Source organism: Macrobrachium rosenbergii, chromosome 19 (genome assembly GCF_040412425.1).
Source record: "Macrobrachium rosenbergii isolate ZJJX-2024 chromosome 19, ASM4041242v1, whole genome shotgun sequence".
NCBI lineage: Eukaryota > Metazoa > Arthropoda > Malacostraca > Decapoda > Palaemonidae > Macrobrachium > Macrobrachium rosenbergii.
Genome location: NC_089759.1, coordinates 22,889,941 through 22,917,769, shown reverse-complemented (window position 1 = coordinate 22,917,769; position 27,829 = coordinate 22,889,941). Strand labels below are relative to the sequence as shown.

General features: G+C 34.5%; 1 protein-coding gene across 2 annotated transcripts; it reads left to right on the top strand.

The window, feature by feature from the left end:
* The first annotated feature begins 1,443 nt into the window (after nucleotides 1–1,443).
* SerRS (Seryl-tRNA synthetase) lies at nucleotides 1,444–27,829 on the top strand. Of its 2 annotated transcripts, XM_067121273.1 has the most exons (14): nucleotides 1,444–1,752; nucleotides 4,550–4,649; nucleotides 5,548–5,618; nucleotides 9,687–9,956; nucleotides 14,166–14,276; nucleotides 14,943–15,074; nucleotides 16,717–16,831; nucleotides 17,465–17,643; nucleotides 18,588–18,715; nucleotides 19,801–19,891; nucleotides 20,865–21,054; nucleotides 24,493–24,590; nucleotides 24,755–24,884; nucleotides 27,621–27,829. In XM_067121273.1, the coding sequence occupies exons 1-14, from the start codon at nucleotides 1,720–1,722 to the stop codon at nucleotides 27,716–27,718; spliced, it is 1,746 nt and encodes a 581-aa protein (XP_066977374.1). In that variant the 5' UTR covers nucleotides 1,444–1,719; the 3' UTR covers nucleotides 27,719–27,829. The 2 variants fall into 2 exon arrangements, with proteins under 2 accessions (XP_066977374.1, XP_066977375.1); XM_067121274.1 differs by lacking the exon at nucleotides 9,687–9,956.

Genomic DNA, 27,829 nt, shown 5'->3' with positions numbered 1-27,829 from the left:
TTGTATAGCATACAGCCATCCACTGTTGGTGAAAATTGAAGCACTCGACTAAAGCAGTATGCTGCATGTGGAAAGATAAGTATAGCATATGGTCCTTAAAATAAGAAATACAGGATAGGACGTGGGATAGCAAAAATAGATGGAAGGGTGTGATGAGAAGGAAATCATTGCCAGATGGACGGCATGAAAAAAATAGTGAATAATATCTAGAAATGGGTATCACGAAAAAAGATAATACGTAGTCCTGAGAGGGAGAATGCTGCCAGATGGGTGTCATGGATGTAATAAAAATTGTTTCAGAAAGAAAAACTTAGGGGAGGTCTGTAGTGAAAGTGGAGGCTGTATTACGAGAGAGAGAGAGAGAGAGAGGAGCATTAGAATTGCCACGAAAAATACTACTAGTTATCAGTATAGCAGAATACAGTTTTATATATTTAAAAGTCTTGCATCCTTACTGGAATTGTCTTTAACTTAATATGGGGCAGGGGAAACGAGCAAAGGAATATAAAACTGTAGATTCCGTTTATGGGAGAGAACTTCAACACTGGACTATTGCGACAAACATTCCATAGAACAGTGAAAGATAAATGCAGCGAAATGTTCCATGGTCTATCGTACTTTTTAGAATGAAAAAGTGAGTAACCTCTTGTTTGTCGCAGTAGGTCTTCAGAAAAAAAAATGCTGCTAATAGAGTGCATTTCTTGTTCTGTCTGGTTAGACATACCTACCGTTGCAGCTAAAAGCTCGTTGTTTTAATACCACTTATATACTTTTACATGTAATTTATGCATGGAAATCCCCAAAGCTCCGAATCGGACATTTCTCAACATGCTTTAAAGGCAGGGGCGTCATTTTGGGGGGGGGCTTGGGGGCAACTGCCCCCAAGACTCAAGTTGCCCCCCCAAGCCTCAACTTGCCCCCCCCCCACACCCCCAAGCCCCAGGAAGTAACAGCAGCGGGTTTTCCATTATTCCTATTTTCCATCATTCCTACCGAAATTCAAATGTGTCACCACATTTATATCTATCTATCTGTCGATCTATCTATCTATCTATCTATCTATATTTCACAATCACACACAATGTTTGTTTGTCTTCCTATTCTGCTGAAATACCTTGCTCATGTGGCTTTAAAAAGCACATAAAATAGCTCAAAATCAAAAAGCCCCCAGCTAATTAGGCTCGCTTCGCTCGCCAAACCATCATCTCCCCCCTCCAACAAAAATCTGAGATGACGCCCCTGGGCTTTTGCTTCTAAAATTCACACTTGGAAAACTAAAGTCGAGTTATTTTGCAAACACTGTGATCTATGATTTTGCCGTATATCGTTTACATTCTTTCAGATTAAAAATTTATAATGCGATAAATCTGATGCAACAACTATTCGCATTACATCAGGTGTCATGGCGAAGCCAAAGCTACGCTGATTTGAAAGCGCCATTCTAATATCCAGTTCTGTATGTCAATGTGTAGATGTTTCGGCCAAGTGGCTCGCTCGCAAGTGACGTCTCGTAGTACTTCTTCTTCTTGCAAATTCTGATTTCTGATGTCATTCATGCTCTTGTGAGACATCGGTACAATTGCGACCGCTTTATCGTGAAAGTGGACTAATTTTAGTCATATTTTCACGATATATGTTTAATTTTTTCGGTAGTTAAAGTAATCCATAAGGTGGTTAGGTCAGTGGTGCACGTGTTAGTGTTGTTAGGATTGACCGAAAATGCTTGACATCGTGTTGTTTCGAGTTGACCAGGTAAGCAAGTCGGAAATTACTTTTATATATGTAATGATGTAACTCATTCCTTAAGCCTACCACATTTTTGCCTTTGGTTTGGTTATTATTTCTGTGGAATTATCTTTATCATACGCAAGCTGAGTGTACCCAATGCCTTGCCGTTAGCTTTTGTGGCTATAGTTTTCTTCCGGTACGCCGATTTATGAAAGATTTTTTGTCAGATTAATGTAGGACGGTAAGAAATACTCAAAACAATGATATATTAGTATAGGAATGATAACTTAAATAGATAGGGTTAGATCTAGGTTATGTAAGGCTACTGGTAGCCTAGGCCTTCAGTAAATGAGAATTGATAAGTAGTGACTTATGCTATGCACAGGAAATGTTCCCCTGCCCAAAATGTCAAAGGACGTGATTATGCCTAACCAGATGTATGGCAGCCAACCTACGCGGTACTCCTCCAATTTAGGTGTCCAGATTCACTGCATTACGTAGGCAGGATCAGCGCACAGATTTATCAAATATTTATTGAAGTATGGAAAACAATGAACAAAATGAGCAGTTTATCTGCTTACAGATTGTAAAAAAAACCAAGGGGAATAAAAGGGGAACATAAATAAACAAAAACATGTCTTAAGGGATACTGACCCATAGAATTTTAAGAAAATAGTAAATCCCTGCTTCTGTAAGCAGATACAATGCTCATTTTTTAGCAAATATACATCCAATTGCAGATCTGTCAAAAGAAGAAATTGAAAATAGGAAAGAAAACTTAAACACAAGAGATCAGTGAATTTGGACTAAACTGTATGATTACCACCTAAGCTATAGGTATAGAGTATTTAGTCCTTTAATGTAATTTATCACCAAAAACTTGGGTAAGCTACTGATAGGCCTAGGGACGAGTGTAGAATGATGGGAACAACACCCGTAGACAAAAGCAAACCTAACCTTTAAGAGAATGCCATTTCCTGACCTATCCAGACCTTACCTTCCTAACCTTACTTGGGTACCGTGCCCTGACATGGACAGGGGTCCTTTCCCCATCTGGACTCCCCCCCCCCCAGTTAACACTAAACATTAGAAAGGTGTTATCCTAGGCGTTACTTTACAATGATACTTTGAAACTTTAAACATAACAGCATACCTAGGCCTATTCTGACTGTTTAGCCTACCTATCTTGCATTTGGTAAAGATCAAATAGGTTAGGTTGTTAATGTAAACAAGGATATAGTTAATCTGACATTATGTAGAACTGACATTAATTGGTGTGCTATGACATTCCGTACTCAGAAATTCTAGGTTAAGGAATTACATACTCACCTTCTCAAGCAGTATCATAATGAGAGACCACAGTTGGAAAACAGGGGTGATGTTACTGTGGAACAAATGTTACTGTGATAATCGCAATGGCCAGAGGAGGCAAAGTGCCTCATTCTCCCCTCCCCCCCAGGTTAGGGTGCAACATCCCAAGTTAAGGGTGGGTTGGGATGTATCCAACTTGACATGTATCTTTGATATTTCAAGCTAGCCACAACATGTAGAAATTGTGTGCACTACTTTCCCTGCATCTGCACCACAAAAACAGGTAAAACTCGGATATGCATCCTAATGTAACCTTCCCAAACTTTATCTAATCTTGATTGCTACCACCCACCTGATTCCCATCTCCTCCCCTCACCCCAGCCATGCTAACCTGATCCAGGGACAGGGCATTGTAAATTATAGGCGGATCTCCTGACCACTAGCCAGTTTTGCCACTTCTTGAACCACCTTAACCTAACCTTATGTCATTGGCTGTAAGTTAAGTTTGGTTATATTTCATTGCATACCTTACTTGACAGTGTTCTTCCAAGTTTATGAAACATTAACAGTAAAAGTGAATAATAAATGTGTAACAGTAAAAGTTTGTAAGTATATAAAAATCATATAAAAAAGTGTATTACATTGAAAATCCCATACTTCCAAAGTAATAGTAGCGTAGGCTGTACACATCGAGAAATGATGTTTTTACTGATTTCAAGGTCACAAGTCAGTTTACATTGGGAGGTTGAAATGTAATCCCAATGAAACACACTTTACCCATGACCTTCTGGGCCTTCCTATGGATTAACAGCATTCCACTCTCGTATCTGTATGTTTTTTTTTCAACACCCACAACTGGCGATGTGTCGTCTTTGAATTACTGCAAGGGCTTTTTTGCTTTTGACTTACAGGTATCTTGGATTGAAAATACAGTATAGTACTTGCAATTTATATTTAGAAATTTTACCTTGATATATTTCTGGCATAGGCTCAGTAAATTTCCAAGATTTACTACAGTATGTACTGTCCCAGCCTTAAGAATTTTCTGCTGTAAACCATCTGTTCAATTTTTATTTAAAATTAATTATTCTTTTAGTATTTTTTTTTGGGTGCTTTCAGTAAAATAATTATAATACTGTACAGCTGATGACTGCACAGCTAGACATGACATACAGTCAACTGCACATCTTATACTTTTATGTTACATGTGATAAATGTATGCCATGACTGGATATTCGTGAGATCATAGGCAAGTAAAGGTACTGACAGACATTGTTTATTATAGTGTTTTAATTATTCTTATGGTAGGTTTTGTGAGATACAGGGTTCCTTGAGTATCGATTTCTTTGTACAGGCCCATTCGCTCTGAGGTTTCAAAGCTTTACTGTATATTTTAAGGGATTTTTAGAGATTAAGATGTTTGGGGTATAAGAAATTCTGTATTTTGCATATGAAATTAAGTAAGTTGTTTGTTTAATACATTTTTATTGATTTCTTTTCCTGTTATCAGGGTGGTAATCCCGATCTTGTAAGGGAGTCTCAAAGACGACGTTATAAAGATGTTGGTGCCGTTGACAGAGTTATTGAGTTGGACACCAAATGGAGATCAGGTAATATTTTATTAGATGTTATTTGCAGTACATGATATACAGTATGACAGTTCATTTAACTTTTTGTTCTGTATCTTTTTTCTTTGGTGCTTGGTTAAAAATATTGCTGTAGTTACAGCATTACAAGTTTCTTGGCCAGTGTAATACTTTAATGCGTTTATACAAAAAAGCATATTTATTTGGAATAGCTTTGTATGTGTTCTTTGAAAGTATGAACTAATGCTGCACAGTTACCAGAATTCAAATTTTATATTAATTTTAATTATGTTTTTTTTATTTTTGAGATAAACAGGATTGGCAAGTTTTCCCATAAAAGAATTTACTTGTGTGAAAAGAGAAAGCATTTCAAGAAGGAAGAAAAGTAAAATATAAATAAGCACAGTCTATATGTAATTTGCAGTTGAGCAATGATTACTGTATGTTAGAGTAAGACACTAGAAAATGGTACTGTAATTAGTTCTAAACTTGGCAAGTACTGTAACAATATGCACTGTATAGTATTGTCAGGAAGATAAGTCCTTGTTGCTATAGGCATTGTTATTGGTTGATAACAGTTTATAACTAGTAGCTAATGATGTCCCTTCACCAATGGATGACCTCTCTCAGTTTACGTTCTTACTTTTTGCTTAGTCTAAGTAAAACATGGAGCTCTGTCTTCACTGCTCACCAGACACTTTTTGCTTCATTTGTTATACAAAAGATTAATAAATTTGTAATAAATCTATATTAAAAGTGCTGATTGCATGAACAGAGACACACATTCACAGAAATCTCTCATTGCTGAAATAGAATGTTTAGCCTAAAGAATTTTGAATGTAATAAATGGTCTGTTTTAAGGCCATTTACATTTTGTGCATGAAATGGATCTCTGATAAACATTTAGTTTATCTTTCCACAGCTCGTCACAGAGGAGATTTGCTTAATCGAATGGGAAATGTTATATCAAAGACAGTTGGAGAAAAAAAGAAGGTAAGAGAGTCTTTGTTGAAGCAAAATGTTTTGTTGGTAGCATTTCATTTCTAAACGTTTGATAAGTTTTGGGAGGGAGAGAAGTTCTTTCAGCTTTCAGTACATTGTCTGTAAAAACTTGACAGTTAACTGCATTCTGACGTATTACCTGACATAGCGTAATCCTATCTTTTCAAGTTGTGCTGCAAAGATGATTTGGTCATGAAAGTATATGCAGTCTAGATCCTCTTATTGTGCCTTTCTATGAAATTTTCTTCCTCATAGCTGTAGATAATGATTGTTTTGATTTTGGTTGTATTATGTAAGCTTGATATCTCAGTAGATCTCTGTTATTTAAAAAGAGTTATGATGTTTTCCATAAAATACTGTAAATAAGCAAAAACAGTTTTATTCGGCATATGTAGGCCTTGTTTATAAATTTGTGCCTAGATAAGCCAGTCATTAAGTTCAGTATTTCTTGTAGTGTTCTTGAAAGAATGACTGACACTTCAAGGTATTGGTAGATGTGCATTGGTAGATGTGCTGCTGCCATATCAAAGCATTTACACTAGTAGCATTGGGGTGTTTTCAAGTTGAGAAGACTGGTTAGTATGGTTAGGATAGATTTTTATGGGGATTCTGAACCAGTTTATCTTGAAGCTATAATATTTGTGCAACCTGACAAGGAAGTTGAGAAAGAGCTTAGTAGGAATTGAGGCAAGGATGGGATCAACTGTCTTTCAGCTAAAATGAAATAGAAGGGTGGTTGCATTCATATGGAATATCGGTGGAATGTTCAGATAAGATCTTGGAATTTCTAGTGGGCAGTTTGGGGTTGTAGGTATTGTACTGTAAGTATTATTGGAAGGAGTCATGTGGAACAGGTGTTGGAGACTGTTTAGGCTTGTACATTTGAGCTTAGGTTGTAATGGTGCCAAAAATGAATTTTGAAACTGTGTGCAGCAGAAACATGGGCAACAACAAGGAAATCAAAGTTTTGAAAAGGTTTTACAGAATGGTCAGACAACAGTGGGGAAAATGTATTATGAATGAGGAATTAGTGGAGAGGTATGGTATCTGTCTAGAGGCTGGAAAATAGTCAGATCTCAAAGATTGAGATGGTTTGGCCATGTGATGAGACGGGATGGAGAACAGTTGGTTAGAAAAGCCTTAGATATGGAATTAGCATGATGAAAACCTTCAGGAAGGCCTAGAAAATCCTGGAAAAGGGATAGAGAAAGACCTAGACCTGATAGGAGTTCAGATCAAAAGAGTACAGGACAAAAGAGAGTGGCGAGAACTCATTTTATGTTTAACCCTGGAAAGGGAAAAGCTCATGTAAAAACATTTATATGATTTGGAGGTGAAATGTTGTTTTAAAATTTGAAGTACTTTCATTTATTTACTTTTTCCACATCTGTATTATGCACTTAACTAACTGTTGTCAGTTGCATTACGATAAACACCTTGAAATGCACAAAACCACCCAAAAGAGTGCACAAGAGTGAAAACTATGCAGATGACTCAAACATCAAGTATTCTAGGGTTGGAGTTCAATGTTGTTCCAGTAATCTCTGCATAGCCAGGCAAACTCATTCAGCACTGTATGTAAGCTGACTGGCACAATGGTAATGCTGTGTTGATTGTATGAATGTCCATGGGTCTTGTGGAAGGAAAACATTAATTGAGTTTGGATTTATAGTAGTCTCATTTTAAACAATGTCAGTTGAAAGTATATTATACTGTAGCATCAGCAGTTAACATTTCTTGTTCAGTATGTATAAATTAAGAAGAGGAGAAAGTTACTTCCTTTTTTGAATAGTAAGTGGACTTGTTTTCCTGTTATTGAAAAATGAATTGGAATCCTTTAATCTGGTGTTAAGTTCAAGTTTCCGTTATGTTATACAGTATTTATTTAATTTAAAGATATGTTTAATAAATATCACTTTTTGCCACTATGATTTGTAAAATAATTGTCACAGTTTGCTAATACAGGAGTCCTTGCTTATCAGCGGCGTTGGTTAACAGCGTTCCTGTTTTAAAGTACTTGGCTAACGACGTAGTTAACCAGATTTTTGCCATTAGTAAGCGATTTTTGGTGTAGGTAAATGGTTTATTGACATCAGTAAGCAGTTTATCGGCGCCAGTAAGCGGTTTATCGCCACTTACAATGTCATAAGCACCATTTATTACCATAATTATTAGCGATTTTTGGTTAGCAGCTCTCGGCCGAGAATGGAACCCCCGCTGTTAACCGAGGACTGCCTGTACTTCTTCAGTTTGTATTGGTTAACCTAGCTGTTTTTAGTTAGGGGACTTTCCATACAGTGCATCCAATTAAAATTAACTGAAAGGCACATAATTTTTTTCTTTTGTTTTATCGTTGCCTTTTATTGGGTAATATCATGTCATTGTAGTGTTTTGTTAAAATACTGTATTCACTGTGATCTGGTTATCCTAACTAGGATAGAATAGGTTATGAATCCTCTTATTGTCATTTAGCCTGGCCTATGAACTTTCATTCAGGCATTCATGATATAGGTTAAATAATGTGTATTAAATTGTGCTTATTTTTACTGTGTTATATAGAAACAAAAATATTTACTAGTATGACACTGGTGGAATAAGATTCCAGCCATTGCTAACAATTTCAGTGTAAAATTTGGCTGCTGTTCAGCACTCTTTCTGTTTTGTATTATCCTGTTATTTAGAGAAGTAAAAATTAGAAGAGTTTTTGGGAACTTAAATTTAGTTTTTTTCTTCAAATAAAAACCAAGTGAATGAAGCAGGATTCAGATTGAAATTAACTGAATCCTAGGCCATCCATATTAAACCAAAGCCTAGCTACAATAGGATTGCGAGGAAAAACAAAGAGGCTAGGTTTTGCTGAAGACAAAAATGTTGTGTGGCAAATCCCTCTAGACAATAGAAAGGTAAATACTATACCATAGTTGTATCATATGGTAAAGGTAAGTACAGTAAACCCCCCGTATTCGCGTTCTCATGATTCGTGGACTCGCGCATTCGCAGGTTTCTCTGTGGAACATATGTAGCCATTATTTGTGGAAAATTCGCCCATTCGCGGCATTTTTCAGTGAAATATTCACTAATTACTATATTTTCATATAATTTTCATGAATAAATACACTTTTTGTGATGAAACTATTAAAATACTCAGGTATATTCATTTTTACAGGGTTTTTCTTGTGTTTAAACTATCAAAATGGGCAGTTCTAAGTGTTTTTAGAGGGGTTTTAAGTATTCGCAGATTTTAGCTATTCGCCGGGAGGGTGTGGTACTCATCCCCCGCGAATACGGGGGGTTCACTGTATATAGGCACAGAAACATTAAAAGATGTGCGTGTGTGTGTGTGCGTATGTGTAAAATTATTTAAGGGCATTCTGTTTACTTCAGCAAGTAACTGAAATTGACTACATATTAGAAATTTAGTGGATAGGATTCTATAACTATTAGGTCTGTAATGTTAAATATAAGAATGAATGTTATCAGAGACTTTGACCATTCGTTGTAAGGTTAAAATGGAAAATTGAACAGAGGACAGTTGTGTCAGATACTTTTTTTGTGTAGACATTAAAAAATTTTTTCAGGCACTTCGTTAAGGTATTAGTTTCAGTACTATGTGTTTTCCTCTTAAATAGAAAATTTTTTATCGTTAACCATTTTACAATTTCTTGGGTATTTGATTGTGAAATATTATTAAAAGGGAGTTACCATTTTTTCTTGTTAGAAATGTAGCGTTGTCTAAATTATTGTTTACAGAACCTGATAACATATTTTGCAATCAGTTGATCTCTTACTCTTTCTTGGCATGAAAGGAATATGTTATATATAACTAACTTTATATATAACTAACTTGCATCCTGGTTCATTCTTATTTCACTTCAGTGGCCTCTATCTTACCATTTAATTTCTTTGACATAGAATTAGATTGACTCCTTTTAGGATGATATGTCACTGAACTAACAACTAACATGGATGTTCATGGTTAATTGTTTTTAGCATTGTGTTAATTTTCTTGTTAGTTTTGTATGTAAGGAATTACTTTAGCCTGCTGTGGTCTTATACCAGGCAATGCGTAATGCTGGTGCAGAAGAATCTGAAAAGCCCCACACTCCGCCAAACCTGGATGCACTGGAGCATCAGTTGAGCGAATATAGCTATGTGCATGGTCACATGCCTTGTCAGGTTGATTTCCAGATACGGGGTCGTCTGGCTTCCCTCCCACAGTCGGAAAGCCATCCAGCTGTCTTAAGATGGTACAACCACTTGTCTTCTTTCTCTTCTGAAGAAATAAAAGCTCTCCCTGACTTTGAACACCTCAGTGGCAGGGTAGATCTGGTAAGGGTTTGGAAGATTTGCGAGTACAGTATCTTAAAATTTATTTTGCTTTGTTTTATGTATAGTTGTTGCCTTATACCTTTTATTGCTTAGTCATAATTGTTTTATTTAGTATTCCTCTGTGCATTTAAATGATGATAAACTGGAGTTATGGCATGTGGCTTGATGTAACATAATTTAGTTTTGATAGTCTTATAAGACATAAAAAGATTTTAGTGATTAAACTATTGATATAGTTTAGTTAAATGTGAGTCTATGTCTTATTGATGGATGAATTGCTTTCTTTCTTTGTAAGTGGAGATTTTTATAACTGCATGCTAGCATGTGATAAAATGTAAAGTATTATGAAAAGTACTTTAGGTTATAGTTTAACTTCAGAATGATAATAAATCATATTTAGTGGATCATAGTTTCCCATTATTAGTTTTTGTTGTGTATGTGGTTTGGTTTTTGTTAATCTGTCCTTTGAGGAGTGTTACTTTACCTCTGCTCTACCCTGTCAGACTTTCTGCAGAAACCAACTATCTAAGCTTTATTGTGTTTTGAATTTATATTTCTTTTTGTAACGTACTGTTCTCCACAATATGATTTCCCTTGATTTATGAATTTTCAAGGCATCTCTTGACAAAATTTATTGTAATTGATGTGAGTCTTGATACCTTCTCCATTAAACTTTGGAATGATATCCAAATAGCAAAAGATTTTGAATTGTTTGCATTGAAGTTTCTCACCTGTTTAACCCATTTCATGTTTACTTTATGGGCTTTGAATGGGGAATAGGACCACACACCTATTTGGAGTATATCATCTTACAGTGTACTGTACTGTGTTTGTAAATGAAAGGTTGTAGACACTATGCTTAAGTTTTAGAAGGTGGGATAGTAATGAAGAAGTTCAGTTCAATGTAATTATGTCTCATGGTCCTGAAAATATTCTTGGGGAAAGTTAGAACATGGAGAACTAATAACCTTTGGTTATGTTCATAAATTTGCCGTGTGCATTTTTCTTATGCAAAAGAAATGGGAGAAAGACAAGAATTGTTCGTGTCTATGGTTTTGCATCTTAAAAGTTTTTAAAATTTCTTTTTGAAGGCTAAGATTTGGCAGCTAAATTTAGAATATAGCTACATAATCAGGTCCAAGACTGTCTTGTCATGGGATATTAGCCAGAGGTCATGTTGTTTTATTAAAGGGCTGGTGTGCCAGCGGGTATTTGGAAGATATAGTTGGTTTTTCACTTGTCATCTACAGTATCTTCAGTCATGGCCAGTGCATTTGCTTCCATTATCATTATTATAGTTGCTATTATTATTATTTTGTTAAAGTATGCATGAGGTTGCAATAAGTTGAAAAGAAACCATTGACTTTTGGTTCTTTTATGTTGGTATATGCAGATGAGAGTATGCCTTTTTAGAAACCAGCAGTACAGTATGGTAGTCAGTAATTTTGGTAGCAGCCTGTCTTCTTGAAGATCAGCTTACTGATAAGAAAGCTCTGAATGCCTAGATGTCAGAAAAAATGATTTTGTGGAAGACCTGAAAAATTTGGTAGACTCAAAAGGCATTTCAGATGCTGAAATGAATGTAACCAGTGTTGGCTTGTCTGACTTGTAATTGTGGGTTCCTATGTTGCCAAGGTAACTAACCCAACATGCTGTGGGTGGTGCTACTCCAATTCTGTGATTTTCTGAGAAGTATGTGCTGCTTAGAAGACATGTTTCTTTTACAAAACAATGCCCTCTGCTGTGGTTTTACTAGCAGATTTGGTGATTTTCCAAGATTTGTGCAGCTATTTTCTGGTGGTAAAAATTTAAAACATGACCATCAAATGTTGGCATTGACAAATATATAGAAAAATATAAGCATCATTCTGTGCTCATTTTTTGGGCATGTGTTCTTCAATTTTAAGATTTTTGGTTATCACAAAATGGGACTTACTGCACCCAACATTATTGTCTGCTGGGCAAGATAAACAGAATTGCTATATAAAATTTACTATAGCTTGTGGTGTTAGGCATTTGTTTTATGTGTTGGGTATGGTACACTATTCACCTACATACTGTGCACACACTTGTGTTCAATGATACTGAGAAAGAAACTATCCATATGAAGATGGGGGTGAATCATAACTACTGTTAAAGCTTGCATCTTTGTGTCATTTGGTGTGAAGATGTAAGCTAACTTTAACAGTAGGTAAGTATCCAGATAATTCATTTTGTCATAAATATTTTTAAATGTTATACATTTTTGCCTATTATTTGCTTGTTATGCATCTTGTAAGAATATGTACATAGGTAGGACTCTTCAGCCACTTTATTTTGGTGGGTTTTTGCTATGCTACCTCTTCAAAAGTGACACATTTTGCAGGTACTGTAATGTTTTTAATTGAATGATGAGTGTTTTGTACTGGTTAGGTTGGGAAAGATGAAATGGAATTAATGTATATGCTATGTCTGTTTGCTGTGTGATATCTTGAATGTTCAGGTGTAGACAGTATTTCAGGGTCATCGTTACATTTTGGATGTTGCCACATCAGTGCAGACTCACTGATACATTTAATAAGACTTGGCAGATTCAGTAGGATATACAGGATTAATTTTAGTGCAATATTTGACAACATGAAGTTGGCAGAGTGCTGGACAGCAACTAATATGTAATTTTAGATAACTATGCTACCAGTCATAAACTAGATAATGCTACTGGCATTAACCACAGAAAATAAACAGTGGAGTAATGGCTGGAAACCAAAATCTTACTCCTCAAAACACTTAATGCATACAGTAATGAAATTCAGTAAATCCGCTGTATTTGCGGGGGATGCATAACCCCCCCCCGAATAGCTAAAATCTGCGAATACTTAAAACCCCTCTAAAAACACTTAGAACTGCCTATTTTGATAGTTTAAACACAAAAAAACCTCTAAAAATGTTTATACCTGAGCATTTTAATAGTTTTATCACAAAAAGTGCATTTAGTCATGAAAATATGAAAATACAGTAATTACTGAATATTCCTCAGTGAAAAATACCGTGAATGGGCGAATTTTCCATGAGTAATGTGTATATACGTTCCACAAAGAAATCCGCGAATAGTGAGACCGCGAATACATGGGGTTTACGGTACATAACACTGAACACACAAGTTAAAGTAAAGAATTGAATAACATTAACCTGAAATGACTAAGCAGTCTGAGCCTTCTTAATGATTAACTTACTATATTCCAGAATTAAAAAGCTGGAACATTTAGGAACTTGAAAACATTTTTCCAGCCAAATGAACATCATTTTCCCTCAAACCAAGTATAAACAGTAATTAGAATACTTTTCCTTATGAAAATATCATTGTGTGTATTAGAGCAGGTTTAAGATTTCACTGTGGTTTTACTCTTTTGTGAACCCATGGGCAAAAAGCAGATGATAAAAAGAATAACGTTATTTTGAAAATGGAGAGAAGGTTTAAATAATGAGAAAGAAGTGTAATAGAAAAGTTAGTAATATACAGAGCTTGCTGTCAGCAAATTAGACATGCCACAATTGATGTTCCTGCAACGCTTGGGACCTAAGGATCAGTGGGATAATGGGATAATGTAGATGACGAATATTTGTGAAACAAATGTAGATTTTCCACTTGCTAACAGTTATGCCAGATTGAGGGCCTCAGCTAGGCAGGAAATATGTGAAATCTTTGACCATTTTTGTTTTTCAGATGTGATAAATATTTGGAAATTAAAAGCTCAGAAAAGTAGTACTATTTCAGTAATCTGTGTATTGTAAATAGTCTACTATTAGGTTCTGTTGAGAATACTTAAGTAATTGCCTGTATGTTGTCTCTTTTAGGAATTTTAGAACAGCATTGCATATGTCAGGCATTCCACAGGTGTTTGGTTATCATGAAGTATAAGTAGCTTTTGGGGGTGAGGCCTAGTTTATACTTACAGAAATGAATGCATACTTACTTATCTTTCTCTACATTGATTTTTGAATTATTTCTTTTTGCCATTTTTTATTATGTTAAATGAAACTTGATGGATTGAAGGTTGAAAGCTGTAATCATGAACTTATATTGTCTTGTAAATCTTTTAAGCTCTCATTTTAACTTAAACTGTACATCTTGCAGATATTTTTTTATGTAATTAGATTGCTTGTGTATTATTGTATTTTCATATAATGTTTCTGCTGTTTTATTGTCTGTAAATAACCTTTCTTTTTCAGGCAAAGGAAGCAGAAGGAGATGAAACCAAAGTGCCTGAATCTGTCCGAGAGAAATTAACAGAACTTACTGTTGAGTTGTTACGACCGTTGTCAATATCACAGTTGAAGGAGGTATAGTAATTTTTTTTTAATGTCCATTTGCAAAGGGATGCATTTTAATGATGCAGTTCTTTAAAGAAATTCAACAAAAAGTGAGAGGCTAGAGAGTCACCTTCAATTTTGGTATTAAAAGATATAGTATGTATGTTCTTACAAGGATACAAGCCTTTGTCTTGTATATGGTACCATTGAAGTTTGGCAACAAGGTAGTTTACAAGTGGCATATGAGTGACGAGGTTGGTGACCTGCCCACTTACTCGACTGTCTGTGTCACTCTTAATTTTGCCTGTGCTGCTGTATAGATGGCTGCTCCTGTTTAAGTGCTGTATGCTATGGCCTTTTTTTTTTTCAACCTTTGGCTTTCTTTTTTATCTGATAATGTATGATTGCAGTTTGAATGTTAGTGCCTGATTTGTATACAAGGATGTATGATCACTAAAGTTGTTTATTTTGTGTGTGTGCATGTGTGTGTGTGTTATATTTTCATATGAAATTTAACTTAAGTAGTATTACAGAAGCCTTGATCAGCAAATTAAACTTTTAGGAAAAAGAAGGCATTTATCAATGAAACAAAAGTGAAAAACAAAGTAGATTGGGTGTGTCATTATAAGTTTGGATAATTTTGCATGCCCTTTTAAAATCTGTATTTTAAGAAGTGATTTTCTCAATTTTCTGCAGGTTAAAAAATTGGTTGATGAAGCTATGGCCCAAAATAATGAAGATTTGGTCAAGACTGAAAATGAAAGGGATGCGATCTTAAAAGAGATAGGAAATCTTGTTCCAGATGATGTACCTGTCAGCGATAATGAGGTTTGTTACTTTTTTTTTTTTTTCCGTTAGATAGGGTGTGTGGTCATAAGAACTCTGCATAGCCAAAGATGTTGTTTTGGTGATTTTATTATTTATTTTTTTGCTTTGACACATATAGTAACATTTTACAATACTAGTCTTTTTCTGTCACACTTACCAACGCTCGGATAACCAAGTATTAACTTTTATTGAACCAGTTTGGTAGACTGGTTGCAATGTTGAATTTTTCAGTAGAAATCAGTGGTTTTATTTAGCCTTTTGTGCTTCTTCATGAATCCCTGTAAACATGACCAAAAGATAGGGAGTATTGATATTCCCCATGGAGATGATCAGACTTCGAACCTTGGTACTATCAGTAGGTAAATCACTCCTGTCAGTTATCTATGATGAGTATTTCATGGAGGAACCTCACCATTGAATCAATCTTCCACAATGTGAAGGACATAGAAGAGGGTGGCAGGGACCAGGTGATGTATATGGCAAGTCTTCATTCCTGATGGTTGGTGGCGAGTTGTCTGTGTAGACCAACCTGTCATCTGGTAAAATTGTTGATGTGTTTTGATACTCAGAACAGAATAAAAAATGCACTGACAATACAAAATATATTCGTGCTATCTAAAGAGTAATGTAATGAATGGTCCAGAATGTTTGAAAACACTATGCAAAACAAAACAGAGGACAAGTATAGGCAACAGATAAACTAAACTGAGTTTGCTAACAAGACAAGATTACAAGGATAGCTTCACAAGTAAAACGACTGTAATTAATTACACTAAGTACTCAAACTGTCTTGTATACAAGAAGTGATACAGAAAGCTAAATAAGAAGTTGGGCTTCAAAGAGATATCAGTTTTAGACATTAATGCTTTTTTAGTTCTGGGTGTTATGGTAACTCGTCTTCAGAAACTAAAACAGTTGATAATGTGAAGGGACTGACAAAACAGTAGCTACAGCAGTCACCTAACATGCCCAGTTCATGCTTGATTGTGTAATTTCATTACAAATACAGGAAATAAACACAGCACCGAAAAACAATACAACATAACATTAAAAAAATCACTCGAATATAAGCATGTGCGTTTTTGTACTCATCAACATGTCTGAATCATCTCAGGAACAGGTCACTGTTTTCTAATCCATTTTCTGTCAAAATAAAAATGAAGGAATAGAAAACAAAAATGTATAAAAATGAAGGAGAAAGAAACAAAAACGATAGGAGGAGGCATCAGAAAATGACACTGCCATTCTTGTTTGTGACATCTCAGGACCAGCAACATGGCTAGGATCAGGGACAGGGTTTGATGCAGGTGAAGGGTTAGGCATGGAAGATGATGGTCTTAGTTTGAAGAAAGCATGTAGAGTGAGGTCAGGGCTATATACTGAGACCATAGGTCAGATTGGAATTTGAAACATATTTTTGTTTTTGTTTTACTTATTTCAGTGTATTTTACTGCATTTCCTTCTGTAAACATGAAATATTAAATGAGTTTTACAGGACATTAGCGGTATAAGTTTTGTAAATTAATAGTAGTAGAAGAAATATGCTGCACATCAAAATGTATGTTAGATACTGAAAACTCAGGCTTTAGCCGCTGTTATTGTTAATAGCTTTTATTTGATTATTTTTCTTATTATTTTGCAGGATAATAATGCAGTTGTAAGAACATTTGGTGAAGAGTCAAATAAGAAGTATTCTCATGTGGATCTTATTTCAATGATTGGTGGAGTTGACTCTAAGCGTGGTGCTGTTACCTCAGGTAAGCTTTCATCACCAATTGTGCGTCAGATATATCCTCCATAGTATATTTTTTAGATGTTTTATGAATTACATGTTTAATTTTAACAAGAGTAAAATTAAGCCAAAGAATATATGGTGTAATTATGGTAGTCAAAATGGGAATCCCTGTAATAAAATTCATATAAATTATTACTTATATTGTTTTTAAAATGGGAAGCCAAATGACTTTTGGCAGTATTTTTAGATTTTTGTGATTATGTATAGAATTATTGAATTTTAAAGGCACTTTGATTTTTTAAAGCTGTATGAGCACTAAAGATCATTGTATTGTTAACTGTTTTCAATAATGTTAATACTGTATAAAAAAACTAATGAATGTCATGTCTGTGAAAATGGTTGTACCACAGGAAATGAGAAGAACTAAAAGATGTCATTTAGCCTAGGTATGCCTTTATTGTTAGTAGCATTATAAGGAGATGTAGTGGGAAGGATTCTTTAGTATTATATACACATAGCTTGACAAAGTACTGTACAGCAGATACTTAGGTCTGGTTTTCTTGACATTTACGTTTTCTGAAGAAATTTTAAAAAATATACTCTATATTTTGGAATTTTAAAAAAATTCTGATTTTGCATTTATGTTTTATGTCAGGTGGTCGAGGATATTATTTAATGGGCCCAGCAGTGTTTCTTGAGAGAGCTGTTGTCGAATTAGCACTGAAAATGCTCCATGAGAAAGGCTATCAGCCTCTGGTCACTCCATTCTTTATGAGAAAGGAAGTAATGCAGGAAGTAGCCCAACTTTCACAGTTCGATGAAGAACTTTATAAGGTAAATTTATAGCTTTTTAGTTTAAGCTTTATACATGGAAAGATTATCTGATACAGGCAGTCCCTGACTTTCAGCAGGGGTTCTGTTCCAGTTGATTTCTGCTGTAAGTTGGCGCTTATTAATTAATAACGCGATACCTATTCTTGTTAGCGCTGTTAATGGTGCTTACGGCGCTGTACTACATACTTATTCTTGATAAATGTATTTGAAAAATTGCCGTAAGATCGGAACGGTGTGACTTGGGGACGCCCTACCTGGATTTTTACTTCGTAGGATAATATTTTTGTCATTGTTTCATATAAACTGGATAAATTTATGGACTTACATTTTTTTTTTTATATATATATACAGAAATGTCATTATTATAAAAGTTTATTGTAGTAAGTGAAGGAATTGGGAAATTGGGATCAGAGAGATAATTCCAAATCTCAGCAATGAGAAAAGGAACCAAGGAAATCATCCAATCTGAAGATTATTGGTTTTACAGGGTACTTTTCATACATCATTTAATCTCATAATGTTCTTTCCCCTCACTTTCTTGCTCTCCCTTCATTTTCATGTACATCTCATATGTAGTAATCCCCTCAAATCCAGCATATGACCAATTAACTTCTGTTTCATTTTCATTATTTCCAGAAGTTTAATGGCAAAGACACGTGAGTTGCATTATTATTGTTATTATTATTAATTATAGCAGCTCTTGGTTATTTATTGTTCCTCACCTGCTCCACTCTCTTCCTCATCCAGTATTCCTAGCTCCTTCACTTTTGTCAGTTCTGTTAATGTCATATTTTATTTTCATATTTCATAGAATTTTATTAAGAATATTTAATACTTTTCAGAACTCGTACTCAGTCATGCCTTTATTATTTACTGGTTTCACTTTCTGAACTCTGTACATTTCATTCTCCTTCAGTAAAGTAAGTTGTTCTTTCTTTTTGTAGGTCCTAGGAAAAGGTGATGTTCCAGGATCTGATCAGGTAGATGAAAAGTATTTGATAGCTACCTCAGAACAACCTATTGCTGCCTTTCATAGAGATGAATGGATTCCCACAGATCAGCTCCCTATCAGGTAGTTTATTGTATTTTCATGTGTTGTAAGGTCTCATCTGCATGCTGTATGATGAAGTGATTAGAAGGATAGAGCATTTTTACAAGTGTGTTGTGAAATATTTTATTGATCCTTTTGGATCATGACAAACCAATCAATAATAAATAATCTGATTTCGAATTGTCAAATTCCTCAGACACTTAACTTGTGGCATCTTGAAGACATAAGGAGAACAGATAAAAATGACTGTTTATGTATGACCCCCATTTGTGTCGAGTAACTTCAGTTCTCAATCTTTCACATATCTCTTGTACTAACAGCCACAAAAATTCTCCCCACATTTTCTCAGTCAAGGTTGGAAAATGGACCTTCTCATCCTGCCACCTGAGTAGTGATTCTAGCTAATCATGATTGATGGGTTTGCCATAAAACAGATGGTTTTTTTATAACATTTAATTAATTTTTTAATACAAACTTACCAGTCATAGAGAAGTGTCCACATCCCAGTCCCCATGTTGTAGCTGTGTTATAGGTTTTTACTTAAAAGAATGAAGATGACATTTACTTTCTACTGATGGATTGAAAGCATGCATGCATCAACAGTCCCCCTTAGCTGTTCTGCATCTTTATGGCATCAGAAGTTACATGTGTGGAGAATTTAATAAAGCAAATTTAGGCTAATAATGATTGCTGTGTTTGTATGAAAGAGTTATTCTGTTACAATATCTTTTACATTATGTTGACCAAATTTTGTTTTAGATGGGTAGGAAGTAGTTATGGGTGGACATAGTTTATTTTCGTAATCAACCCATGTGTTTATAAGACATCTGTCTTATTGTAAATATTGTAACCTGAAAGTACTCTCTTTGTTTGCTGACTGGTTTAAATATGTTATCTGGCAAAACTTTATGATCTAGTCATATTACACACTTATAATTTTGTGATCCTTTATTGTAATAGCGTCCTTGTACTTTAAAGTGGTATTTTTCAGTAAAAACTGCCCTTCAATATCAGGAAAAGAATAGAATTATTGTTATACATTTGACCTAGCACAGTTAAATATTGATTTTATTTTATTTAGTCTTTACTTGAGTTTTTCATTTTAGATATGCTGGACTCTCATACTGTTTCCGTCAAGAAGTTGGATCTCATGGCCGTGATACAAGGGGAATTTTCAGAGTCCATCAGTTCCAGAAGGTAAAGCTGTTGTTTGTATGTGCCTGCTACTCAGTGGTGTCTTTGCTTGAAATAATTTATTTAATGTAAATTTCATAATAAGGTATGAGCAGTTGCTCAGTTCACTGGCTTTCGGGAGTAAACAAAGTGAAGTATTTCTTAGAAATGAATCGATTAATAATGAAATTGAAGAAAAGCATCTTAAATTTCTGCATCGTATATTTTTGTATGGCTTATTTTACAATCTGGCAATTTATTTTGATGTCAAGAAAATAGGCATATCTGTTTCATTAAATTCAAGAATTATTACTATTATTACTATTACTATAACAACTGTCAAAGCATGTTTTAGAGAACAGTGATAATGGTTTTCCTCTGTGCACTAAAGAAGGTGGATGTAGCTATCCTGGATAATATAATATATTAAATTCACAAACAAATCAGAAAGGTTCCTTTCCACTTTTAGTAATTTTAGTGCTTTTATAGCCAGTATTTTGCTCCTTCACAGTATTACAGAAGCATAGTCAAGAGCACATAGAGCTTATTCTGTCAATGGCAAAATGGTGGATTATTCATAAAGCTTTTCGTTACTGTATTCCTTATTTTGTATGTGTTTCTGTGCTTTTGTCAAAAGTAAATGAATTTAGAAATGTGAATGATGGAATGTGAGAAGCAAAAGAAAGTGTTAATGCCTTATTTGTCATCATTGTATTGTAGTAGTTGCTTGATGTAGAATATCCATATAGTACCACTCTTCCAAATGTACTAACAGTACTTTGTAATGTATCTCTAACCCTCAGCTACGTTGCTTTCATGTCTTCTGCGTTCATTTGTTTTTTTTCCGTTTGGCTTGCCGACTGTTTTAGCCTTTTCCAACTCCAAGTTTTACTTTCATATCTCAAGCATGAATGTCAAGTAACCTATATTTTAAATAGATCTGCCCAATGTCTTCCAAGGCTTTTTTTTGTAAATGAAATTTTACTTCTTCCCAAAGGTAGAACAGTTTTGCTTAACATCACCTCATGATAATGAATCATGGAAGATGATGGATGAAATGATCTCCAATGCTGAGAACCTGTGCCAGGCCTTGGGTCTTCCTTATCGAGTTGTTAACATTGTATCTGGGGAACTAAATAACGCAGCTGCTAAGAAGTTGGATTTAGAGGCCTATTTCCCCGGGTCAAGTAAGTTCTTGTTTATTGTATTAACTGATAAAAATTATTTAGTATACTCATTGTGAGGTTTTAAAACCGAGTATATTTTTTGTGATGGGATAGAGCTTCAAAGCTCATACGTTGTGATGTCTCAACTCATTTACTTTATCAAAAATTCTTTAATTGTGTATACCCCATGTTTGTGGTCTTTGAGCATTCATACACACTGCCATCTGTAGTCTTGAGAGAGATGAGTGGTAGCCATCTCAACTTGCCCTCATCTGGAACCTGAACATCTTTTCCCATACTTCTCACAGAAGGACTACTAAGAGAGTTTGTCATATTTTTGGTGTTAGTATTCATTTGTTATCAGCTTTTGTGAGTTCTGTTAACTAGGGAACATGTTGGTTAACTAGTTAAGAATGGGGTTAGTTTCTATTCACTTTAGTTTACTTAAGTTGTTTATCTTTAATATTTTTTTATTTTTGTGGAAATAGCAGGTGCAATTTTCTTTATACACTGCTTATATTTTTCTATGACTCTTTCCACTACAGGTATTACCCTACTTACGATGGGGTTAGGTTCCAAAACACCCATTGTTTGTTGGAAAAAATGTGTCTCGAATATAGCCTAGCTTACAGTAGGGTATTCAGTACCATCTATACATATATGGTAGCCTACTCCTACACTATAAAGTATACATATACATTACGGTACAGTAATTATTAATATCAGCTAATTCTGGAGGTTCATGCAGACTGACTTATGATAATTCAGTACAGAGAGAAATTGAGTAACAAACAAGAATTAGCTTAGCCTACACTATGGTATGTCATATACACATATACAGTAGCCTAGCCTACAGTATACTGTACTCTATATATGCATATTAATGTCACATTATACAAACATCAACATAATGAATGTGCATCTTTTCCATGGATCTTTTAAAATGTTACGCTTTACTTCACTGTATCCAATAATATTGTATGTATTCCCATATTGTTTTTGTATTATAAATTGCGATTATAGCGATCAATGTTTTGGTTTGGAAATCGATTATGCGGTAAGTTTAGTTTGCCGTATTTAACTCAGTTCAGAGTGCTTTTCATGCTTCTAGTTAGCGTAAATGAATCAAGTTCAGTGTGCTTTTCTTGCTTCTAGTTAGCGTAAATGAATGTCTAGATACTTTATTTATATGGGACAAGGTTATCTTTCGTTATATGAAGTGTTTTTAAATGGAAATATAACGTAAATGTCTCGTTGTGAATTTAATTTAGCTATTATTTTTTGTTACTAGATGACGTGGGGCCATGTTTGTTTGGTGTAAAAAATCAAGATTCCATTGGCTATTTTCACTTTATTTCATTATAATACGAGCTTTAAGTATTTATCTTTTATTGGTGTGAAAACAGTAGTAATATGTGTTCTTTCATACCAGTAGTTTTGATTAAAATACTTTTCTCTCCAGTTTTATTTATGGTTGAGTTTCATCCATGTTGCCAATGCACGATAATTTATAGTCATTAGCAGCTTGAACATTGTTTTCTCAGCTTCAGCTACAACTTGCAGCTTAAATTTAGCTGTATATTTCCTTGCCGATCTTTTCTCCATAGCAAATAAGGGTATAGTGTAAACATACATCAGTCCTATTCTACTTAACATCATTTGTAACGTAACTACGGTAATTGTTTACTACCGTACGATGGTTGAAATACAAGCAAAACCGCTGTTGTTATCTGATTTGAGTATTAGCAAAACAGCAGTTTCTCATCAGGTTGTTTATGGCTGTATGCATTTATGCAAGAGTATAATGTTGCTTTTATTATTCTCTTTTACTTTTTTAACTAGAAGATAGGGTAAAGAGGTGGAAGAAAAGAAGTTGGTCTATTGTAATTTGGTCTCTCGCTGCCTGAAATTTTAAATTATTTTCAAAATATTATCGTATCATTAATTGCTAACCCCACCGTAAAATTGAATTATCGCCAGGCGAATTATCGTAAGGTGAATTATCGTAACTTGAGCACTACCTGTATGTGTTTATGAGCAAGTATTTTTTCATCTTTGATTGTATGCTTTCAGTGTATTTTTCTTGTGTCCTCCATATATTGATTTTTATTTTGTTTTGCCTTAGTTAACCTTTTTAGTCACTAGGCCTTCATGAATCCTATCTGTCTAAGAGTCAGAGCTGTATTGAGCAGTGTTCTGCTTTTTTCAGTGAAATTACTGTTCAAAGCTACAATATCTATTATGAGGTCTTTTTAAAGTAGAATATTTTCTTCATTATAAGCTCATCGCTCGTATAATGTACTCCCTCTCCCACCCTTGCTCATTTGGCAGCCTAATATGGGAAAGTAAGGCAGTGACTAATGGGTACTTCAGGTTCAGGTGGAACCTACACAGAGGGATACTGCTGTTCTGTCTGTGAAACAAGACTGTAGTGTGTCTGGACAATTGAAAACTACAAATGATGGCTGTATACAAGTGATAGGGTTGTACTGAAAAATTAATTTGGTGTACAGAAAATACTGTATTGATATTTATATATCTTGTTTCATTACATAATTAATCCAGAGAAATGCTATGATAGCACACGTTCTTGAAATATAATGCTGTATTGATAAAAAAGAGTTAATAGTCATTACATTTTTTATTTATTAAGAGTAAAGAATCATTTATATTAAGGTTAATTTGTAGCATAATGGCATAATTATTTTTCCTTAACTTTTTATGTACAGTATTGTTTGAGGGATAATTTTGAGCAGCTAAAGATGAAGTATTTTTAGAAAGTACTGGGCTTATTTAAGCCTTGTCAATACATGTAGAAAGTACCAAATTGTGACCTAGCTATTAGATGCTTTGTTACTTTTCAGTAATATACAAGAAAATTATTTACTTTAATTTGCAAGAAATGCCAAACTATACCATCCAAGAACAAGAAGAAATGTTCTATTCCTTGACAGACTACAAAGTCTGTTTATTAATTGTTTTAAAAGTAAATTCATGGAAAATATTCACTTGTGTTTAGCTCATATATGTTTTTGCTTTAGCAACGAATACAAAAACTGTTTATATAACTTATAAATGATTATTGGATATCAAGAATTATAGTGATGCAGTTATCTGTAATTTTCCAAGTTTATTTGTGGTACACATTCAGTACTCTACAGTAATTTATTATGGTTAAGGACAAAAGTTTATTACAGACCTTTGATCATTTTAGAATAATACATCCTCACTCAAAGGCAGTAGAAGAACAACTGAGGTGTCATGAGATCAAGCTTGAGTCGGTGGTGTCACCCACCTCATTCGTGACAGGTGCCAGAGGCCACCAATCCCTTAAGTATACAGTTATAATGTGTTATTTTTACCGGTCTCCAGCTGGCTCCAGAAGATTTATGCTAATGTTAAGACTGCAGGTTTGTTAGTTATGAAAAATACAAATTAATTAAAAATGTGTCATTTCAGATGCCTATAGGGAGCTTGTTTCTTGCTCCAACTGCCTTGATTACCAGTCCAGGAGGTTGAAGGTTCGCTTTGGAGCAACAAAGAAGATGAATGCTGCTGTAAGATATATTTTTGTTTGAAAAAAATGTGGTGTAGATATACTGTATATACAGTGCCTGTACTTTCTTCTTTTGTATATGTGGATGTATGTCAGTTTTGCTTATAAGTCATCATCACATGTTCATATTCTCTTTTAATTTACCTGTTGCTGTGTATATTACAGGTTGAGTATGTTCACATGCTGAATGCTACAATGTGTGCCACTACTCGTGTGATTTGTGCATTGCTCGAAAATTATCAGACTGAAGAAGGAATTACCGTTCCAGAAGCGATTAAGGAATATATGCCAAAAGGTATGTTTTGAAAAGTTTTTAGAAAAAGTGTAAGGATATGGACAGAAAATATTTTGCATTAGTATTTAGCAATTTAAAATATTGCCCTGATTGAGACTTTGCCAAAAATTTTATAACTGAATTGTTCCCATACTTGAATGAATTGTTTCCTGTAAAGCTGATAACTAATTGCTAATTATATTTAGCTTTCATGTGAAATGCTGGCATGATTTCATAATTGGGAAATTAAATCACTTTCTTTCCATGTCCTCTTTCCATAAACTAAACCCCCATGGAATGTTAATTCAGTCAGTGCACCCAACATGGTGCCCTGTAGGTATTACTAAAGTGTTTGTAGCATCCTTTCAGCCCTTAGCTGCACCCTCTTTTTAGTGTTTTACTATTCATCAGTTCCCACTTCCTTTCTTCCATCCTACTGTCTTTTTACTGAATTTTTTTACATTCTGGTTCTCTTTATCCTGTTTTCCTCCATTATAACTCCTGTTTTTCTCTGAAGTGGTGAAAGGCTTAAAGAGTGCTAGTGCTTGCATGTAGAGCTCAACATTCATAATACATTCATTCACAAACTGTAGACTTATGAAAACCTAAGAAGGGAAGAGTTAGGACCAGAAGAGTGGTAAAAGAGCCTTACAGTAATGTTGTGCAAAGGATCAAGGAATGCACTTGTGCCTGGTTTTAAAATATTGAAAAAGGTGCTGAAGGAAGGAATTAGAAAAATTATTAAAACTCGTCGTGTTTTTGGCTTCAACAACAAAAGCCATCTTTGTAATAAGGCAACAACAGGCAAAATAACAGGTCTTTCAAAGGCATTTGACATTATTGAGACAAATAATTAAATGGGTATTACAAAAACAGTGGTTAATAGAAAGACCTGTTGAGCTATTGATGTTAATAGTATTAGATCTAGAGTAAAGAAAGTGGAAAATGTAGAAGAATTTAAGATAAGTGATCTATCAAGGATCATTGCTGAGCCTTTTGCTGTTTTTCATAATAATGGTAGAAGCTACAAAGGTGTGCAGAAAAGGGCCTCTTGGAAGCTGTTTTATTTAGATATCATAGTGCTAACAGTAGAATCTAAGGAAAAGGCAGTGGAAATGTTCAAAAGTCTGAAGAATGGAATAGAGAGGAGGTGACTGAAATTCAACACTAACCAAAACAAGGCAAAAGTGGAGAATGAAGTGAAGCAAAGGAAAAAGTACACTTAGAAAGTGGCTGTTGTAGGAAAGGTGTTACATTAAGTACTTTATGCCGAATGTAAGAGATGGCTTCATAAGTTCTCAGGATTACGTACAAAATATAAATGAGATTTTTTATGCCCAGAATGTATTACAAGAGCAAACAGATGAGAGGGGAGTAGAGAACTCTTTTGTGATAGATGGGCAGATTTTGGAAGGAGCTTCTCTGTTACTAAGGGTCAAACTGAACTGTGAAGCAGGAGTTGAGAGGAGTTCAGTAAGAAAGAGAGTAGCTGCAATATTGATGAAGTAGAGAGAGATAGCTAGACTGGTAAATAAAAATGTCCTAGTAGTAGAAAGGGCAAAAATAAAAGATAGGTCTTTACTACTCTGTGCAGCAGAAACATAGGTGATGACCAGCATTGCCAGATTTCCACACCCCCATTATTCCACTGTCCTTCAACTCCTCCCGCAAAACAATTTGTTGCCAACTGTATGTAGAACTGTACTCTGGCTCACTGTAGATAATGTTGGACCTTTTCTTTTATTTTTAAATTAGAACACTAGTAGATATTGCTGTAAACAGTTTCTATAATATTTAAATGTAATCCAATACAATAATAATGAGATTGCTAATTAGCAACACTGCCCAAGGCTTTGAAATTTTGTCCACACCACAAGACTAAGATGCAGTTTATATTTCTGTGATTTAGTAGTACTTGCAGATTTCCTCAGTATTTAAATCTCCATGCATTCACCGTGCTGGAAAAAGGAGATTTTGAAAAGATATGACCATAGAATGTTAAGATTCATGATCAGAGTATATTTGGAAGATTGTATTACATATGAGGAATTGGTGAAGAGATTTGGTGTCCAGGGTCTGAAGAAAAAAAGACTTAGATCTCAAAGATTGGGATGGTTTGGACATGTGATTAGAAGGAACTGATTCCTATTACCACATTTGTATAAGCAGGTATTGTTTATCAACTATTATCATGAAAAGATTGAAAGACTATCGTAAACACTAAGGCTGAATGTGCACATACTTTTCCTGGTACAAACAAAGTATTTGCTTATATAACATGGGAATGGTATAGGTAAAGACTATACTGAAGCCAACAGAAATAATGTTACTTTGGTATTAATGACCATCTCTGATGGAATAAATTTGTAGGCTATAGTTTTAACTATTTTTTTTAAGATATGATGGTAAAGCATGTGGAAGAAAATCAAGAGTCCATATTATAGGTTGATCACAGTCTTTACATTTTCTTGGCTTATGGTCTATAAATTACTCATGCTTGCTGCCTTGCTTACATTTGAAAGTATTTTAGTAAGAAGTCCTCAGTCTTCAGTATTGGTATTATTTCAACAGAATTCAATCACATGAGTGAATGAGTAGTCTTTTAAAGGATACAATAACAATTCAATATTTCAGTAAAGCATTAAAAGTTGTGGTTATTTTGCACATTAATATTCATTTCATCAAATTGTGATTTACATATGTTTTGGGGTTTTCTGATTATGTAATGCATTCACAGTAAGCAATTTTTTGTTCCAGAATACAAGGAATTAATTCCCTTCAAGTTCCCAGCTCCAATTGAAGAAGAGGCTGCAAAGAAGAAGAAGAAGGGCGGTTCCAAGAACAAAGAAGAATGATGGTAACTCTGTAGTAGCCATAGATTTCAGAAGGGTTATGGTATTCCGTAGAAAACTATAAACATTCTTTTGTAAGGCTTTGGTCTACTGGAATAAAGTTGTAAGCATTTT